Source organism: Camelus dromedarius, chromosome 1 (assembly GCF_036321535.1).
Source record: "Camelus dromedarius isolate mCamDro1 chromosome 1, mCamDro1.pat, whole genome shotgun sequence".
Lineage (NCBI taxonomy): Eukaryota > Metazoa > Chordata > Mammalia > Artiodactyla > Camelidae > Camelus > Camelus dromedarius.
In genome coordinates this window covers 51,182,420-51,203,171 of record NC_087436.1, presented here as the reverse complement: position 1 = coordinate 51,203,171, position 20,752 = coordinate 51,182,420, and the positions used below count along the sequence as shown (strand labels likewise).

Below are 20,752 nucleotides of genomic sequence, written 5' to 3'. Positions count from 1 at the left end.
AGATGTCAATTAACTTTCCCCAGACCACACAGCTAATATATTTAATTGCTAAGACATGAACACTGGCCCATGTAACTCCAAAGCCCTTGCTTCCTCCTCCCAGTTGCCCTGCAAAGGAAAGGAGATTCCAGGAAAGTAGTAACTAAGGAAACGGGAAGAAGGATAGTCTCACATCACAGAAACCATCTAATGAGTCATTCCAAGAGGGAAGAAATAAGTTCCAGTGAAAAATCTGCCTTTATATTCCTAGCATTTAGCCAAGAATGAGTGAGAAACTACAGGAATGCTTCAGAAAGAATGAGAATGAGTGTTAAGAACATAGCCTGCTACCTAGAAAAATCACTTGTACTGTTCCAAAAAGAAATTTCAGAGAATAGGTAGTGAATTTTTTAAATTATGGACAATTAAATATTTGAGGAGCCGATGAATAAGAGGAGAGAGCACGTAGTGACCAGTCAGCAAGCGGAAAGAACAGGCAGCGCAGTGCAGGGTAGCGGTTACCATCCTGGGAACCAGGACGCCCGGGCTTCCTAACTTGGTACACATGTGACCTTGGCTAAGTTCCTCGGCTTCTCTGTACATCCGTTTTCCATCTTTAAGATGGAGATAGTGACTGTACTCACCTTATACAGTTGTGACTCTGAGAAGTAAATGAGTTAACATACGTAAAGCACATAAGGCAATGTCCGATGTGTAGTCTCATTTCAGCATTAGCTGATGTTTCAAGATGTTGGGCCATGTCGGGAAGGAGAGGCTTCAGAAATCTCGGGGAGTAGCAAAGTTAAGAAAAAAGGAGTATTTTAAAGAAGAAAATTCTTGTGATGTGTGTAGACATGGAGAGAAGGAAAGATTCAGGAGAGACAGATGAAGACAGGAAGAGGTTATGGGAAAGATGAGCACATTCGGAGGAACTGGCCTTAAAAAAGGGAAAAGGATACAAGTTTTGACACAAAAGGGATGCTGGAGAACAGATGAGGGGGACACAAGCGAGGACACAGAGCACTTTCAGAAAGTGACTGAGGAGGTGAGACAGCAAAGTTCAGAGATTCCAAATAACCTTCGCAGTTTCCTCATAAAAGGAAGACAAGGTCGCAGGAAGAATTTTGTAGAGTAAGGAAAAACTTTTTGGAACAATTACTCTTGACAGTATGAAAAGGTGTTCGTTAAAGATGAATAAAAGCATCATTAGTATCAGTGAAGTGTAGGCTAAATTCCTAGTGGATTCAGGTACAAATTTTCACAATTTTCAAAACACATAGACTAGAGCCTGATAAACTAGGCTGTGGGGAGCAGGGAAGCACTGAGACGGATCCAGTGAGACAACAAGCTCCCCCAGCAGCCAAGGTGCACTCAGTGCTCCTCCTCCCCCAGGGGCGGGACATCGCCTGCAGCTTTCTTGTAAGCACCTGTCAGTCAGGATCAATGAAAACCACTTCTTACACAATTACAGTTTTCAATTTTAACTAATTGTTAGTATGACCACATAAAAGAGAGTAACTGACTTCTGTTTCTAAATCCTGTGATGTTCAAAAACTATATGATTTAAAATAGTAAATAGGTCTTTGGTGAAATATGGCAGGCTAGACAAACATATTTTTTTCTAGTCCCTCCTGAAACTTCCTAAAATAAAAGACTAAAAAAACCATAAAGTCACAAGGACAGAAAGATTGGAAGATGAGAGCACTGAGATATTTATTTTGGAAGACGAAAAGAAGAGGGTGAGTTCTGGCTTCACAGAGCGAAAAAGTCAACAAGAAATAAAGGGATGCAGAGCCCGGAACCTCAGAAAAGTTCAGGGAACAGAGGTGCCAAGTCTCTCTGAAGGGGGCAGGGAAAGAGTGGAACTAGAAGTAAGGGAATTCGTTGTAAGTTTATATAGGGAGCAATTAAAACCCCAGATCATTGCTCCCAAGCCAATACAGCAGGGCAACCACCCCAAATGATGACTGGAGACTTACCCTCTGGGGAAACTGAACCAGAGAGACCCTCGATTCAAGGACACAGAGCAGGGGGAGAGGGTACAGCTCAAGTGGTAGAGCGTATGCTTAGCACGCATGAGGTCCTGGGTTTAATCCCCATACCTCCTCTTAAAATAAATAAATAAATCTAATTACCTCCCCCACCCAAAAATAAAATAAAGTAAAAAAGGCACTGAGCAAACTGAAGCCTGGAGTAAAGTACATGAGTGAAGACAACAGTATGGAGTCAGACATTCACAGCCCCCCTTCTTTTCCCACCCTATTTCCCCATCCTTCCTACTCCAGAATGGAGAAAAACCAACCACACAAGAGACAAGAGCAGTAGACAAGCCCCACAGATACACAGAGCTTCTGGTTTGTTTTTTGAACTTAAAAAAAAAAAAAGAAAGAAAGAAAAATTATGCTCTACACTGGAATTTGACACTACATTGTAAAATGATTATAAATCAATAAAAAATGTTTAAAAAAAAAAGGATGCTTTCCACTGTTCTATATAGTATTTCTGTATATTATATAACTTTTCAGTTAAGTTACGGAAGGGCAGAGTTTTTCTGTTCTGTCCATGGATGGCTTCTCAGTACTTAGAATAATGCCAGTGCATATTAGGTGCTCAATAAATACTTGAATCATGAAGTGTATTTAAAACCTGCTTGACCCTCATGGAGACCCAAGCACCTCAAAAATGTTATCTTTGTATTTGTAGAGTATCACTCCCTTTCAGTTATTGACAAAGTAAGTCTCCCTAACAGCACCACACTTGGCAGCTAAATTCCACTTCATTGAACCTCGATTTTAAACATAAAACTCACAATAGTCAACTTCTAAAAATGGCTGATATTAATCTTTCTTCTATTAGAAAGAAGAAACAAATGGCTCGTATCACTTTGTATTTAATGGCATCCTTTTTTTTTAAGTGTAGTTGATTTACAATGTTGTGTTAGTTTCTGGTGTACAGCATGGTGATTCAGTTACACATACACATGCTTTTTCATATTCTTTTCATTATAGGTTATTACAAGCTATTGAATATAATTCCCCGTGCGATAGAGCAGGACCTTGTTCTTGAATGAAAGCACAGGAGGTTCATTTAGAGAGACTGATTACGGACTACTGGAGGAATGAGCCAGGTGGGCCCTCTAGTGGCCTTGAAGAGCTAACACTCCCCAAAGTACCTGACATTCCTGAGGAAGCAACGTCTAATAAACACAGTCCTTCCAAAGCTTATGCTCGCGGGGGGGAAGACCCACCTGTTCGTATAGATACTGAAATGCCTTCTCCCTGTGTTTGTACAATAGTCAGAGAGAGAAAGGATCCGAGCAAGTGTCACAGGGTAAGATAAGAAACATCACTTAGTGGCAATAACTGAATAACCGGAGAAATGGAATCCTTCCCTCAAAACTGTCTTCTTATTACGCCTCTATTACCTTGACCTTTCCCCCGAGACACGCATGCGCCCACATGCCCACAGCAATGCGCACACACCTGCCACGTGGGTTGTGGTGCTAACATTTATCGAGGCTAGAGCAAGGGGACCAGGGAAGTTTCACACCATTTCTCTAAATATAAAATCAAGCTAACAAACTGTTAAACAAAATATCTTCTACTTCAGCAATGCTTTGGCAATTCTAGGTCTTTGATGGTTCCATATAAAATTCTACCCTCCTACCATGATAAATACGCTTCCATGGCAACAAAATTTTCAAAAATACATGTAAAATATGGTCTTTATATGACTGAATACAGACAAAATGCTGAAGGCAACTAAACTTAAACATTATAGCATTTCTGAGTATTCTGTGATGGACCAAAGATGAACATTAAAAAAGACATCCCTAAGTCATGCACTTCAATGATTCTGTAACATTTATTTTGTTCTTCCTATATTCCAGAACAACCAAGAATCATGCTGTTATAGTCTAGATTGTCACATAATTTGTGTTCCTTTGATAGTAATGTCAAGCTACAACTACTTTTCTTAACTCACTCTTAGATGGTTTCTTATTATTTTTAATTTGGAAAAACTTCATTGTGTTGAAGAAGCCGCAACAAGAAATCATCAACCAAATTCTCAAAGCTAGACTTGGAATTCAAAATGAACCACGAGTTTTACACGTCATGTTCAATCACTGTAATGGGGTCACTCAGGTTAAATCTATCCCAAGAAAATATTAGAAAATATTCTAATTTTATTATTAAAATCAGTATCGCTCACGTTTCTCTACCCACTATCTCTTAAAGCAAAATAGATCCTAATAGTAGTTCTTAAATTCCACTGCTTTCCATTTTTTTAATGCCGTAAGAGAAAACTGAAAATAACAGTATGATGCTCGATTTGTTTAAATCTCTCTTCACTGGAGATTACAGTCCAGAAACCAGTCCCCAGAGGAACCAAGTGCCAGGACTGTTTACAGTTCATGTCAAGGCCAGGTGCATGGGTGTCGTCCTGGCACACCCCTTCTCTGCCTTAGGAGGACTTCTCGTTCCTAGAAGTGTATTTCCAGACTCTTAGCTTCATTCTGCTCTCTCACTGGATTGGTAGTCCACCCAGGTTCACAACTGCACAGTGTATTCTATTCAGAACATTCAACAGAATACAGTGCCACTGGTCTCCAGCATTGATGTTGGCAAGTTTAGTGCCACTGAGCTTCCAGTTCCCTTGGATGGGATCTGTTTGATTATTCTCAAAGCTTCTCGAATATTATTTTCCTAGATATTTGCATGGCTGGCTCTTCTTTCTCATCATCCAATTCTCTGCTGACCTCTTAAGGGATGTTTCTCGATCAATCAAAGAAGACCTCACATATCGTTTTCACATCACCAAGCCCTAAAACTTGAAAACTAAAGTCAAACTTTTGAGTCATTCAATTTTATTTGTCCTCAGAAAGCAGGGCCCTTGGGGCAAGTTATCTTCTTCCCTCCACAAAAATTATTATTTACTAAGTTAAGAGTTAATGTGATCATCTTGGTTCTGTTAGAGCAGTGACATGCAGAAGGCAGTCCTGCAAGGCAGACAAGAGTGCAGGCTTCAACACCAGACGCCTCAGTCCTGATTCAAGCCTCACCATTAGGAGCCGTGTGTCCTTGGTTTTATTTGACCTAAGCCACAGCCTCCTCATTGTAAGAGTGCTTGTCTCCTCAGCTGTTTCACGGATCAAACGAGATCATTCATCTAAAGTTCTAGGCATAGTCCTTGAACATCTAATAAATGTTAGCTGCAATTATTATAAGAAGTTATCTATTTGAACATTTCCATATTCTTTGCAAAAATCTTCCCTGAAAGCATCATTCATTACTTTTCATAAAATAATTTCCTCTCTTAGCTTAGTGCTAATACAAAACTGCCTTTTCAAATACACTTGAGATTTTCCGTAATCAGGTGGGAAGAAGTGAAGGACCAATCATGCTTTCTTTCCAGAAGGAAACTCAGGTCATTTGTGCTAATAACCTCTTCCAAATACCTTCTTTCTGCTTTTTTTTTTTTTTTTTTACTTGGCTGGCTTCCTTTTAATTTTATTTTTAATTGTTCTCTTTTATATTGTGTTTAACTTTGTAGCTTGCGGATCTGTCATTTATAAGCTGAGTGACACTGAAGAGATTATTTAATATTTAAAGCTCCACTTTCTTAATCTGTCAAATGAGAATGCTGTGGACACCAATGACATCCCAGTCTCACTTTTTAATAACCACTTCTCTGCTGCATCTACATTTCCTTGGGGGCGTACAAGGGACCCAGCCGTCTAAGCACTTAGACTAGTCTAAGTGGACATCTAATTCAAGCTGGACCAAGGAGACACTTGCCAGAGTTGTGAATTTAGGACCAGAAGAGGCGGGTCAATTTCCTTCTAGCAGCTGAAATTATAAAACTTAGATCTCAGGAGTTGTTAGTGGCTATGCTTCCCATTTATGAAGGAGCCAGCCCACAGTAAAAGGAAAGAATGGCTCAGAGATGCAGAAAGAAGAAAGAGAGGGAGGCCGGATGATTCTCATGGTTCCAGGTTCTTGATCTCCCTGTAGCTTGGTTATTCCATTAGACAGCCCATTATCTCTCCAATAAATTCTCCTTTTTGCATACATAATTTGGGGTTGCTTTCCAAATAGTTCTTATATATAGGAAATAATCCCTACTTTCAGTTCTAAAGAGTTTTGCTATGTAGTTCTAATATGTAGAAAATAATCCCTAATTTTAATAGTTGCTATAAAAGCTAAGGGAGATAAAATAAGGCCCTGGCATATTACCTGGCATTTACCATATGTTCAAGAAATGATACCTCTTAACATTATTTAGAAAATGGGAACACGCATTCTAAATCAATTAATTAATGAATACAATTTTAATAGCTTACAAATCTTTCAGTTTCAAAATCAGTCAGAGATTCTTTGGTTTAGGATCTTAGAAAGAATTGCAAAATAAGAGAAATGCTCTGAATTAATTTTGCTATCATATAAATCTATGTGACTCTTACACAGTTAAACAATCTTAGAGAATAATAAAGCCTCTGACCTAGTAACCTACAATTTCTTGCTTAACTCATGTGTTTATAGTAAATAGATGGAGGGAAAGTGGAAAAAGAAACAGACTTACACTCCGCTTATCCCACATATATACAGGAATAAATCTGACACAATTAAATGTGTGAAATACTGACTTGACTGAATTCACAGCAGTCTCCATAGTGTGTCAAGGATGCAGCAGAGTGCAGAGAATTACAATACCTGTAGAGATGCCACACTGACATTATCAAAATGGATGTGTCCATTAGGCTCTGTGACAGCTGGATTTGCATAACATGTCACACCGTTGATGGCAGGTAACGTTTTAGGTTGATGAGTTTTTTCCTGAGGAGGACCAAAGTCATCATTTCCAAAGTGGGTATGACCTTTCTACACAGAAAAATAAGGGAGGAAAAGGTTACAAGAAGAAAAAAGATGGCACATACAGGCAGGAAAACAGAATTTAGTGGGTTTTATTTACATGAGAAAATTTGTATGTCTATTCTGTATGTGGTGTGATCTTTTTAGGTTTATAAAATTTCTCTCCCTCTAAGTGTATGCCCATTTGTTAGATTCTGCTGTTTCTGTTCCTTCATGTCAGGGAGCATATCCTTCCTGTGCTGATGAATACGGATGGAATACAAATTATGTGCATCTGTTATTGGACATCAAAGTGCTAGTATTTACTCCAAATTCTACAATACAAATCAAGTGTTCCTCCTGTACTTAGCAATACGTTGACTCTTTTCTTTCTCCTCACATTCACAAATCTAATATCTACACTGCTCGCATAATTGTAAGAATAAAATTCCTGCCTGTATTTGCCTCTATCAGGTAGCTTTAGTGGGTAAAACAGCAAACTATACTGTTCAAATAAATGAGAAATAAAGCCAATTTTAAGTAAAGCCCATTTACCTGACCATATGTCTTTAATAACATCTTAAGCATTCTTTCAAAAAAGAAAAGTATGTAAAATCCACCAAACACAGCAACTGCCTTCTCAACATAGTTGTCAATCTTAGGGTTGAATCCAAATGCCTAAGGGAGAAAAAAGGGCAATTCAGATAAAGCCAAGTAATTTACTTTGATTCAGTAACAATTTTCACCAACGTTCTAAGTCCATTCTTCACTCCCAGGTAATATTTGGAATTAACCCACCAAAATCACAAAACAGAAACTCTGAAATTTGAGTAATCAAACTGTAAGAGATGGCACAGAAGTCTTATAACCAAAAGAAATCCTATTAAGTGAAGCCCCCAAAGGATCTTATAGTTTCCTAGCTATAAAACCTTCAGCAATATTTGCCTTAAAAAAGTAAAATTTTAATAGTAAAACAGCAGCAATGATTCCTTTATTTATGAAATAACATTAGATATGGGTAATAAAGATAAATGAGACATTGATTATCCACTTCTTCCTAAAAGTAACATATTTGCCCACCATATCCAAATTTTTAAAGCAAGTATGGCAGGTCACTTGGGTTACTGTTTCCCCAAGAGAAACCCTCTTGACCTTAGAGGATCCGAATAAGTCCTAAAGAGATAAACAAACCAAAGACTGAGTCCAAGAATAAACAAGAAAAGATTCAAGATACCCGGCACACACAGACCGAAGAGGAAATAATTCATCATTTAAAGGACAGAGGGCAAGAGCTGGAGCTTGAAGTTACATAGAGTCAAGATGCTCCTAGCAGACAAGAAGCACAAACTTAAACAAAATAAGAGGAGAGAGTAATGCATGAAAAGCCACAGCTTTGTATCATTCCACATGTTGTGACTCTCTCCTCCGAACAGAAGTCTAGAAGGGAGGACGCCGTCTGTCTCTACGTCTGTCTCTGGGGAGACCTCACACCACGTCTTCATTTTAGTGACGTCCCTGTGCCTATTTATATACAGTGTAAAAATGGCATAAAAAATACCCACTCCAAAGACCTAACAGGTTATGAAAATAAAATGAAATAACAAAAGGGAAATAACTTTGCCAAAAAAAGAAGAAATAACTATCTATATAAATTTGGGATATTATTAAAAAGATAGATTCTTTAGTGTTTCCACAATTCTCTGATCACATTCATAATTTCCTAATTATCACGGAAAGGTAAAAGAACATTTGTATGTGCCGTTAAAGAAGTTTCTGATTTTCCTAATAGACATTTTTATGTATAATTATATTTGCAATAAAATAGAAAACCTCAAAATCATAAATGTACAATCTTCAGTCCACACACAGTATCAATTTAATTTAATCTGACACAGAAATCAGATGAGCTAAAGATGCAATATATTATGTTAAATATATTACATACATATTATTACATACAATTTTTTAAATCAGATCACGTGTTTTGTCATCCTAGCTTTGTTACTAGCTGATGAGGTGGCTACAATCAAGTCATTTAACCCCCTTGGATTTTAATTTTTTCATCTCTACAGTTGAGAGTTTGTAGTAGATGTTCTCCTAGGTCCTTTCTAAACATAATAATAGCAATAATAAAATAAAAACTATGACTTTAAGAAGTTATATCCCTACTTTCACACACAGCTGCAAAAACTAAAAGGATCTTCGGATAAAATTTCCTACAACTTAGGAGCTGGCGGTGGTACAACTTTCCCTTTGTTTGGAGCTTGTCCCTGCATCCTCGTGTGTGCATGGGATCCACGTGTGTAGGTATTTCTCTAGTTCCCCTTTGTGGCTCCCTCCTATTAAGGTCTCTTTCTCTTTCCCTTCTCTTTTCCTCTCTCTTAAGCCTCCTCCCTCAGTCTCTCTTCCCTATATGATCACATTACAGATTTGAAATAAAACATTTTTTATTATTGAAATATAGTTGATTTACAACATTTCAGGTGTACAGCAAAGTGATTCAGAAAGTAAAGCACGTATATTTATGTGTTGGTTATTTGAATAGCACACTATAGTCAATGGCAGATCAATAACATATTTTATCAAAGAGAAAAAGTAAGCTGCTGTTTAGTTATCAGCCCTCAATTGATTTTTATCCTACAGTCAAAAAAAAACTGAAAAGGTTTGTCAACCATGTTCTAATTTATCCTCTAGTCTTCTATAGCTGTTGTAAATATATGAAGGAATTTTGTTGTGTATCTTTAGTAAATTTGACACTGCATGCTCTTTAGAAGTAAATAAATATATAAATAATAAAAGAGTGTAGAAAAATTAAATTTGCCAAATGTGAGACAGAATAGAGTTTTAAGGCCCTCCGAGGTGTCCCAGAGCTGTCTGAGCACGTCCTGGTGGCTGGCCTCCCAGAATATTAATTTTATCTCGAACACTGACTTCCCCTGCAGCTTGGGACAAGCCTTTTCATTTGCTGTGATTCAGCTTTCTTTTATCCAAAACACTATAAACCAGACCATAAAAGGCCGTGAGAATTATGGAGGCTTAAAATGTACAAAGCACTGAAACATTTAAAAGAAACAATTATTCACGGAAACAAACAGCCAACCTCCTTACCTCTGGAATAAGTTGGAAAATTGCATTTGAAAATAGAGTCCCAATAGCCAGCCCCACAAAAAAGGTCAAAATCTTAGGGAAATAAGATTTCTTTATCAACGGAGTCAAAACCAGTCCGAGGAGAGATGCCAGATTAATAATTGTCACTGACAGGAAACCATATCCCCAAACTGTGGATCAGAGGGAAAAGAGCAGAAATTAATCAGAGCAAAGGAGCCAAATGAAGTTGTACATTAAGCCTGAAACGACTTTCTTTTTTAAAAGCTTAAAACAGGTATCTTCTTTAAAACAACAAAATCTTCTCAATGAAAATTACATAGGGAGCTGAGAATATAAATACAGCATATAAATATTAATAGTAATACTGCCCACGCTTTCATCCGTCCTACATCATCATTACAGGATTAAGGACTTTATTTATAGCTTGCAGAGAATTTGGAGAGCATCTAGCAGGGTGATCGTCTGAGACCCACAGGCTCCAAGCTACCTAGTCTCAGCTATGGCTCAAAGCCTAGTGTAAAACTCAGTCTTCCAGAGGAATAAGAGAGGCAGTGTGAGTTTCAGGGAGAAGGGATGGGAGGCGAGTGCAAGGAAGGGGTGGAGATGGGTGGGGATAGTTAGCTTCAAGATGACCACAGTTGTTGACACTGAGCTTGCCATAATCACTTGTCTGCAGGCGCCTGTGGACAGCTCCCCCACCGTGGCGGGGGGAGCAGCACCTCACCCCCTTGCTGGCCCCCAGGGAGCCCCAGTGCAGTGAGCACTCAGGAAGGCAGCACAAGCCGGCAGCATAGAGCAGACACACTGCACAGCCCACCCTACCTGGCTCGGATGAAGGCAAAAATATCCCATCCGGTGGAGACCGTGGTGACAAAAGGAGTTGGTGCCGTCTTCTCTCCAACCCCAGGGCCTGGCTCCCAGTAGGTGCTTCATAAACATTACTTAGAATGAAGTGAATGAGTGGCATCCTGACTCTATGGCTAATGACATGTGTGACCTGTTGCTCTGGGCCTCAGTATCCCCCTGGTTATCCTAGAAGGCTTGGTTTAAAAACAAAATGGGAACAGACCGTGTGAACCGGCCAGTGGTGGACGGCAGTGCCGGCTGTATACAAATCGGCCCCTGCACTTGTGGGACATTGGCTCTGCCTGTGGCCCCATTTTCTGTGCACAAAGGAACAGTGTGAAAGGTTAGAAAGCTGCCCCTGCACTGTCACTTCTTTAAAATGCCCAGAAAACATTTTTAAATGTTGGGCCGCTTTCCTCTGTCAACACGCAATGGAGGGCGGAGTAACACCAGATGCTTGGTGAGTGACTGCCACACGCCAGGCACTGCGCTAAATGACTAATGTGTATTAATTCATCTGATCTTCACAAAACCCTCTGAGGTAAGTACTGCTACTACCTCCTTCATACGGTTGAGGAAACCAAGGTATGTGGAGTTCAAATAAGCTGCCAGAGTCACGTGGATAGAATGCTAGATTTCCAACCCAGTCCGGCTCCAGAGTCCACGTTCATTAGCAATCTGCTTCGTTACTCCTTAGAAGTAATCTAACTTAAGCCCAAGGGACTCAACAAAATTGTGGACCTTCATTATCGTGCTTCATGAATACAGGATTGCTCACCATTACTCTAGTTCAAGCGAGTCTAACTACAAATAAACAGCCAGAGCAAATGTTTATGGAGTCCAGGATGTAGACCAAACCGTGGTTCCTGCCAACAAGGACCTTGGATCCTTTGCCTGGGGAGGCAAGCAGCCACACACACACACAGAGCAAGACAAGCTAGCTTGTGTTGGATACCAAGTGAAAAGGACAGATAATAAACTTTACTATGTTACCACAAGAACCATCACAGCACCAACCATGACTTTTCTCTTCTCCAGATACTTTCCTATCAGTCCCAGACTTCTGATCATGCCCTAGAGTCATCTCATTGGACTCACAAAGGTCCACCTCTTTCCTTTTTCTTATCTTATCACCTAAAACAATACTACCCACTCCCTTCAAAGTTCCCACTTAGACTAAGTTCTCAGTCCCACCTCTTCCTCCATGGTATATCAATGTGTAGTTGTCCTAACCTTCCATCCCATCACTAGCCTACATGTATTCATTCATTCAACAAATATAATCCAGCTGGGTAGACAAGATATATACACATTGAAACTAAAAGAAAAATGCAAAAAATTTTTTGAGCACCAAATGGAGGAAAAGCCACTACACATAAAAATTCATCAGCTTCCCCTGAGAAATTCTATTTCACTGCCCATGTTCATGGTTTCTGTAAATAGCAGAAGGATAAGGATCAATTTCAATTTCTCACTCTCCACAATCAATTCCAAAGATAATTAGTGACCAAACGCTATCAATTCTGCTTGAGATCTCTCTCGCTCCAGCTTCTCCCTCCCGTTGCTCATGGCTTGAGTTCAGGCTCTCATCTCTCACTCTCCTCATCTGACACATTATGACAGCTTTCTGGTCTTCCTCCCCCTACTTGGCATGGCCACCAGACTTAGTATCCCAAAACACAGCTCAAATCATCTCGTGCCTCTATTCACAACTATCCTTCATAAACAGACTGCCACACCACCTCTCCAATGTTATTTACCCAGATCAACACAGCCTTTATGCAGATACAATGTTTTCCAAAAGCAGAATTATCTTTGCACTGTGGTTCTTTGTCTGGAAACACCTTTCTATCTTCATTGCCTGACAGATTCACACAGGGCTCTCCCAGCCACCTCAAAGATCTCCTCTAAGAAGCTTTCCTGGCTCCTCCAGGCAGAAGTGCCTTGCTTGTCATGTTTCCCACAGCTCTTTGTTTGAAGGTGTGTGGACCGTCCACCATTTCTTGCATGCTACCATCATTCTATCACTCCTGTACTTGTCTACCTAATACAAATTATAAGATTTTCAAGGACAGGGGCTATATTTTATTCAGTGCCTAGAACATTGCTTAGCAAACAGTACACATTCCTTGATGAATGAATTAATGAATGCCATATCTCAAGGTGCAGCCCAGAACTCTTTCGAAAAAATACTAATTCATTTCCTTGTCCAATTTTTCTTACCTTCCTTACTATTGTGCACATTTTATCAGAAGCACCTGGGGAACTGTGGAAGTGTGAACCATCGCACTGCAGATGGTTTCCCCTTCTTGTATCATTAGAACATTACTCAAGAAAAAAAAATCCATTCATCCCCTCAACTTGGGCACCAAAGATTGAACTGGTATAAAAGCATTCCTTGGACTGCTCTATACACCCATAGGACTCCCTCTAATGATGTGTTCCAGGGAGAATCCTTTCTCTCTGCTTCTTAGTGAACTCTGAAGGATTTTTAATACATTACAAGCCATATTAGTAACAACAGCTAATATTTATTGAATGCCCAGAATGTGTTAAGATTCTTCTAAGAACTTCACTTTTTTAAACTTATTGAATTCTCCTAGTTCATAGAGTTTTTACAAGAATAAAAACAGTTAATACAGTCCCTGGAATACAGTAAGTCTTCAGTAAGTGTTATTATTACTTTTTTAAAAAATTAGTAAGCAGACATTATGCAAATTTCAGTTCACTTATCCCACTGTTAGACAATGAAAGGGCAACAACCCAGGAGTCAGGAGCCCTGGGCTGTCATCCCGTCTCAGGTATTGTACCTAGAGGAAGCCACCTAACCTCTCTGGAGCATAGATTTATGTCACTGGTTGTATTACGAGTTAGACAATGTGATTTTCAGGGACACTTCGAGTAAAATTCTATTATTCTTATCTGTTATTTGAATTGAACCGCATTCTGTGATTGCAAAAAAAAAAAATGAGGCAACTTTTGGCCATTAATTTCTTGCTAAAATGTAATTAATATCCTAGAGAATTTAATTTATCATCAGTTTCTTGCACTCATCAGTATGAGTTTATAAAGCACCTGAAAGGCAATTTAAAAACCACAAAATGTGAGGTTTCAGATAAATAAAACTCTTTGCTCTGCTCACTGAAATATCAGAGTAAATGTGTTCATAAAATCTCTGTATCATGACTCCTTTAGATTGCTTTTATTTTGGTTTTTCATTCCCTTAAATGAGCTCAAAATTGACTCTATATTAGGTGAACTGTTATATCAAGAATCCAATGCATTTCAGTAGTTAAAAAATGATTTCTTTGTGAGAAAAGGACAAGCTTACACACAGCCAGGGAATGGGGTGAACCTATGAGCACATATATAAGAAGAGTGAAGACATATTCTTTCTGCTCCGTACCAGGCACTGTCCTGGGTGCTTGCATGTATTAACTCATTTGATACACCCAGTAATTCTGTAAGAAAGGTACTATTATGACTCCATTTTACAGATGACGCATAGAGACATTAAATAAGTTACCCAAGACTACACAGCTGCACGAAAATGAAACAATTAAGATATTACACCAAGTATAGGCAATATGCCATCAAATTCAACATCTTAGATGAGCAGTGAGTATTCTTCTAGTTCCTCTAGTTCTCCAGAAACTTTTCTCTATCTCCTCTCACCCAATCCCACCCACTCCAGCCTTATTTAAACTCCTAAGATAACATGCACCCTAAGAGGCATTTCTTTCATTATTGGGTCCTGGGTCCAAATAGTCAGAGTCTACTTGATCTTGTAACTAAGAAGTGTTGATTTTTCCATTTTGTGACTTTGCAGTGTTGACCCTAGAATTCTTCCACTTACTGCTTCCCACTTCCCTGTTCCTCCCACCTGGTTCCTGAGAGTAACCTGGGAATTGGGGTTAAAACACTTTTGAGTATCAGTAATTGACTTGCACAGAGTAGAGGATTTGCTTTTTCTGAAGCTTTTCCCCCTGTCCCCAGAATTATGTACATGTTAAATACATTTTATTTAAAAGATATATATATAGTACCTATTATGTGCCAGATAGTACTCTAAATGTTTTACAAACATTGTTATTTAATCCTTGTAGAACCTTATAAGAAAGGTATTATTTTAAATGAGAAAAGTGAGGCAGATAGCCCACAGACATAAAGTCAAGCACACAACATAGCTGGAAAGCTGCAGAGCTGGGATGTGAGCCTCGGTGGGCTGACTTCAGAATCTGTGCTTTTACTGTACTTTTTCTTCTTGCTCACTGCTGAATCCTTAATACACAGAACATAAAGGAGCAAAAAAAATAAGAATTAAAATACTCGTGTGGGATACGGTAGCAATTTGGGAATATCAAGAAATTGCACAGAGCTAGCAAAATAACCCCTCAACAATTGGTTTCTCTCACTGGTGAAAGAACTCTTCTACATATTTAATGGAGTATGTGAACTAACCAGTAAGGACACACTTCTTTTTTTAACATTTTTTTGCAGGTTACTTTTTTTAATTCAGTATCTATGGCAACACCATCATAGGCACTTAAAATAGGCACTGGTGTTTCCTTTCACTTATGAAAATTAAAGCACTAATAACTCAGTACCTTAAGATTTACTCTAGAACCACACTAGTTCCTTTATCTCTTTCCTAACAATGGCAGATAAATTGACAGTTTTAAAATAATACGATAAGCAGAAGGTAATGGAAATTGGTCACTTATGACCCAAATAGTGAATGTGCCATCCAACATACACAGCATAAAACACATTGTTTAAAATCAAGAACCAAATTTTCTAAAATTTTCAATTGGTACCAAGTAAAATTTTGACTCCATAAATCAAACAGCATAACTTCTGAAGCTTAAATGAGTTCTAACTATGTATACTCTAAATACTTCCAGAATATAAGTATTTTTACTCAAGGGATTTGATGTAGATTAATTAAGAGCAATAAAGCAGAAAAAGAAGCGCCTTATTTTCATTTCAAACTAGCTCGCAGACTTTTCCAACAAATGGGAGAAAAAGCTTCCAACATACCTTCTGAAAGACTTGGTTTTGTTTTGTGTTTGGGCCGATCCCCACAAGGGTGAAAGTTCAATTGCTGTAAGACCGCTGGACAGATGACAGAGAAGTTTGAGCTGGTTATCTGCGTAGCATTTGAAAAGCCATGAAGGGAAAAGATCTCTTCAGCTGATAAACACTGGAAGAGAAGACACAAAGTAAACATATACGTGTCAACATAGTAGAAGGCTGCAAGCATAGACACTGTAGAGACAGCATCTCCTCTAGACACACAACACTATCTCTTATACAAAAACTCACTACAAAAATGTTAGACCTCTACAATCATAAAGCAGGCCACATCTCTTTAAATCTAGAAATTAGAAAAATAGCAAAAAAAAAAAAGAGAAAACTCAGTCAACAGTCTACCCGTAGCAGCCAAAATACAAGAATGGATTTGGGGATTTCCAGGGACTTTAAACATATTAAAATTAGAATGATGGTAATTCTCACAAGGAGGTTTAAGACAATTCTGTATCCTCAACCTTCCCTCTCTGTTTTTCTTTGGTTTGATTAGGTGTTTTGTGTTGGCTACGGGAGTGGGTCTGTATAGCATTTCTTGCAGACAAACACCTGGTTCCCTCACAGTTTCATGGTCAAGAAATTCATCCATTCTAGACTCTGATAATAATTTCAATATATAAAAGTTGTTTTAAAATATGTCTTTATCACAAATGGTTGTTTGCTAAGATATATATTATTCTCGATGGTGGGTAGCTTTCCTATATTATATAAAGTTTTGAAAATGGTGCTAGACTGTTTAGAAATTTATTTAACTATTAATGAGGAACAGAATCTGCATTAGAAAAAATTCTGGGCAGAAATAACTTTTTCAAAGTATCATTTTACTCTTGGGCATATTTTAATTGTAAACTTTCTTACATATACTTGCATTATTAGGAAGAATACAAAAGAAATTAAATGTATTACTATTGCTAATAAATGTTATGAGAATTATAGAGTATGAAATACACTCATTCACTCAAATAGAAAAGTCTGTCTTTAAGGTGTGCAAAGAACATTTCTTTGTATACTTCAGCCAGTATTTAAACCCCACTGAGACCTTAGCTCTGTGCTATGGACTGGATTGCGTCCTTCTCACATTCATACATTGAAGCCTTAACCCACAAGGTGATGATATTTGATGATGAGGCCTTTAGGAGCTATTAGAGTTAGATGAAGTCACTAGGGTGAGGCCCTGCTCCAAGGAGACACAAAAGAGCTTCCTTGTTCTCTCCCTCTCTCTGCCATGTGAGGACACAGCCAAAAAGCGGCCATCAGCCATCCAAGGAGAGAGCTCTTAGCAGACACCAACCCTTGACTTTGGTCTTCCAGTCTCCAGCCCATGAGAAAATAAATTTCTGTTGTTGAAGCCACCCAGTCTACAGTATTTTGTTATGGCAGCTCGTGCTGACTAATACACTATGAACTGAGCATGCTGAGAACTCCAAAGTTGTTGTTAATTGTTTGACCTTAAAGTGCTGCAATTCCTTTCACAACAGAAACAGTCAAATTAAAAATGTACGATTTGGTAAAAAGAGATCACTACTGTTTATGACGGAAAGATGAAAAAAACATCAAACACATCAAAATATAGGTAGTTGTTGAAAGCTACAGCTTCAATTGCCTTAAAGAAAATGCACAGACTTTTTTTTTTTAATGATTTAGTATGTGCCTAAAGCTGTTCTTTACTGAACTCAAACTCTCCTTTGGGTTCCTGACAGTGACAGCTGTGCACCACCCCTGGAAGAGGAGACAGTACACTCAATGCTGCGTTAGTCTTCCCTTAGGCCGAGAATAGGGGACAATAAACTAATGGAGGGAGAAAATAGCTCAAAAGCCAACTGAGGGAGAGAAAGCGGGTGTAGTTTATTCATTACCATGAAGACACCCAGGAGCATAATTGTTAGGCTCAAAAATTACAGAGTCCATGTGGTTCAACCGCCCCACTGCAGGACTCCAGGAATAAGTGTAGCAGGGTAAACACAGAGCAGCACTGTTTCCCTGCGAGGAAGTCTTAAGGACTTGGACTTCAAGTTCCTCCAACTATAAAATAGGAGGAAAAGGGGAAGCTGCCCAAAGATAACTTGCAAAGTCTCAGAATTAACAGTCTAAGACTTCCTAAAACTTGATGACTGTTAAGCAGTTCTTTTCAGACTCTAATTGTGACCCATTAGTGAATCAGGAAATCCACTAAGTCACAGTCAGCATTCTGTAAGTAAAAAACAATATAATAGGAACTGTAGAGTGCATTACACACAAGGGTAAGTATGACTTAATCAAACTTTTGCTTCAGTTACACTTTGTACGTAGCATGTACGTGTACACTGGACCACAAGATGTAAAGTTCATTTTTCACTATAAATGGCGATCAAGAGTTTTAAAGTCACTATCCCTAAGGATGCCCAGATTGCTCACTGTACGTTATTAAAGACACTCTCCTATATATGGTTAGGAAAAATAAACAATGCAGTCGAATACATAATCAACACTACAAGATAGCTGAGAGTCTTGGCGATCTATATAGAAAGAACAAAAAGGAAGAGAGATGACAAACCTCTAGGCTTTGCTTTATGATTTTAGAATGAGGATAGAATACTAATAGCATGAAAAACTGAATTAATGGCAGCCTGATTTATTTAAAATAGCTTCTACCTTCAGAGAACAGTGGTTGTCAGAAGCAGGGAAGTGAAATAGGTGCAGGGTATTAAAAGGTACAAAAAGCCATGGGAATATAATACACAGCATAAGGAACGTGGTCGATAATACTGCAGTAACTTTGCAAGGGACAGATGGTTGCTAGGCATAGCACAGTGACCATTTCACAATGTCTGCAAACGTCAAATCACTAGGTAGGACACCTAAAACTGACATAATATTGAATGCTAACTATAGTTTAATTAAAAACAAAATAAAGGAGCTAAGTTATGAGTGAAAATTAATTAGTTAGTTTAATTAAATAGCTATCTTCCAGCAAGTAGAATGCAAAGAGCATTACACAGCACCTTGTTTGGCTTTAAACAATATTGATTTTGATAGTGCTTTGATTAAACAGTTGAACCTCACACAAGGAAGGCAGCTGTCTGAGAAAGGGCGGTGCTGCCCAGGGCAGAGACAAACAGGACGAGCGCCCAGGGCCTGCACATTGAGGGTGACAGCAGAACCGGTAGAACCATTGAGGAAGTTCAAACGTCCTCTCAAACACACCCCTTCTCCTCCAAAACAAACACTGAAGGAACTATGAAGCCAGCGTGGTCCACAAGAGCTCCTGGGCAGACAGGCAAGGTGATTGACCAGAACAGCATGTGCCTTCAGGCGCTCTCACTCTCTCCTTCGCCTTCCTGGACTCAGCTGTTCCTCCTTCCACCTGTTTGCTCTTACAAAACTGCTGTTTTCAAGAGCGCCACCCGATGTGTGCTGTGGCCCTGTGAGCTCTGTGCTAGGGAACGCACACCCCCACCGGCAGACACACGAATGCACAGGGGGCTGACTTCTTCCTAAAGATATTTTCTCAGTGTGGACTTAACCTCCTACTTGCTAGTCTCTTACCCCATTAAAGTGATCTCGGAAGGGCCTTATACACAGGAAGCACCAAAGTCAGGTCATGGTAGAGAAAAGAGGGTTTTGGCCTGTATCATAAATAAGACGCCAAATTATATTCAACATCATTTTAGCACATAGTCCCAGGCATTTCTTCTTCTGTTTCCTCTACTCTGTCTTCCTCCAGAGCTGACTAGTCAGAAGGTTGGGGGTTTTTTTTCCCTCTTCTTTCCCAGATAGATCTTTGTGGAAATGCTGCGACTGGAGCAAAAAGGAGATGGGGAAGGTTGAACAATGAGGGCAAGTTCCTCCCTCAGCATTTTTTACAGTGGCAATCTGCCTAGGATAAATGCCAATGAGTTAGGCAAGATGTGAAATTACACAGCTTAGAGAATGACACACACTCTCTACTGGACCAAACTTTAACCAGGTTCTCCTAAGCCATCTAGGTCTCAGCCTTGCTTCCATCCTTCTGGGCCTGCACTCCCCAGTGTTAGCAAGAGTCCTGCTAAGTCAGGTTGGAGAAATCCCCCATCGCTAATATTTGATCACCCTTAATATCTGGCCCATTCCTCATTTCTCACCCTTGGTATCTGATTATCCCGGACTGCCTTCAGTAGGAATCTTCTGAGGTCTAGTAAACCAACATCCCTCCCTAAACTTGATGTTTCCTCTTAGTAATTTCCCATCCACTGACCCCCCCACCTTGCTCCTTGACTGTAAACCCCCACCTGTCCGTGATGTACTTGGAACTGAGCCCAGTTCTATACGGAGGTCCCTGCTACCCCACTGCAATAGTTCTTGCATAAACTCTGTCTTCGTTGCTTTAACTCCTGTCAGGCTCTGGCTTTCCTTGTCAATACCAAGTATAATGACCATGTAATTATACTACACAGCACATCAATTCTTTTCTTCATTCAACAAATATTTATTGCATCATAAAATCCTGGGTATAATACTGACGGAAAGAGTGGAAAGCAAGGGAAGCTGGAGGGTGACAACCAAGAAAGAAATAGTACAAACATAAATAAGCCATCACACCTCCCATCAAGAAACCTAAATAATTTTTGCAGAAATAAATCAGATACACCAGTAGGTATAAAACCAGAGGGAAAGTGATAAATTCGTAAGAGACATAATGATAAAGAACAACGGAGAGTTCACATAAAGCAGAAAAAAAATATGCAAAGGAAATAGTCAAAGAACGACTTTTGAGGTTACAACTCTGGGAGAGTAGAAAGAGGATGTTGCTACTGGTGTGATAAGGGAATCTGGGGGGAAAAATACCTTTGAGAGGATTGTGGCAAGCTTGGTTTTAGACATTTAAAGTTGCAGTGCCTGCCTGTGGGACACCAGATAGAAAC

The 20,752-nt window shown here is 39.1% G+C and overlaps 1 protein-coding gene across 3 annotated transcripts in view; it reads right to left on the bottom strand.

The window, feature by feature from the left end:
• The window catches only part of SLC39A8 (solute carrier family 39 member 8), a 66,257-nt gene that overhangs the window by 26,440 nt on the left and 19,065 nt on the right, over positions 1-20,752 (bottom strand). For all 3 annotated transcript variants that reach the window (XM_064484606.1, XM_064484607.1, XM_031468678.2), the window contains 4 exons: positions 15,825-15,987; positions 9,939-10,108; positions 7,386-7,508; positions 6,693-6,860 (listed from right to left, as the gene is read on the bottom strand). In XM_064484606.1, the coding sequence (XP_064340676.1) occupies positions 6,693-6,860; positions 7,386-7,508; positions 9,939-10,108; positions 15,825-15,987 (624 nt within the window). The remainder of the gene's footprint in view (positions 1-6,692; positions 6,861-7,385; positions 7,509-9,938; positions 10,109-15,824; positions 15,988-20,752) is intronic.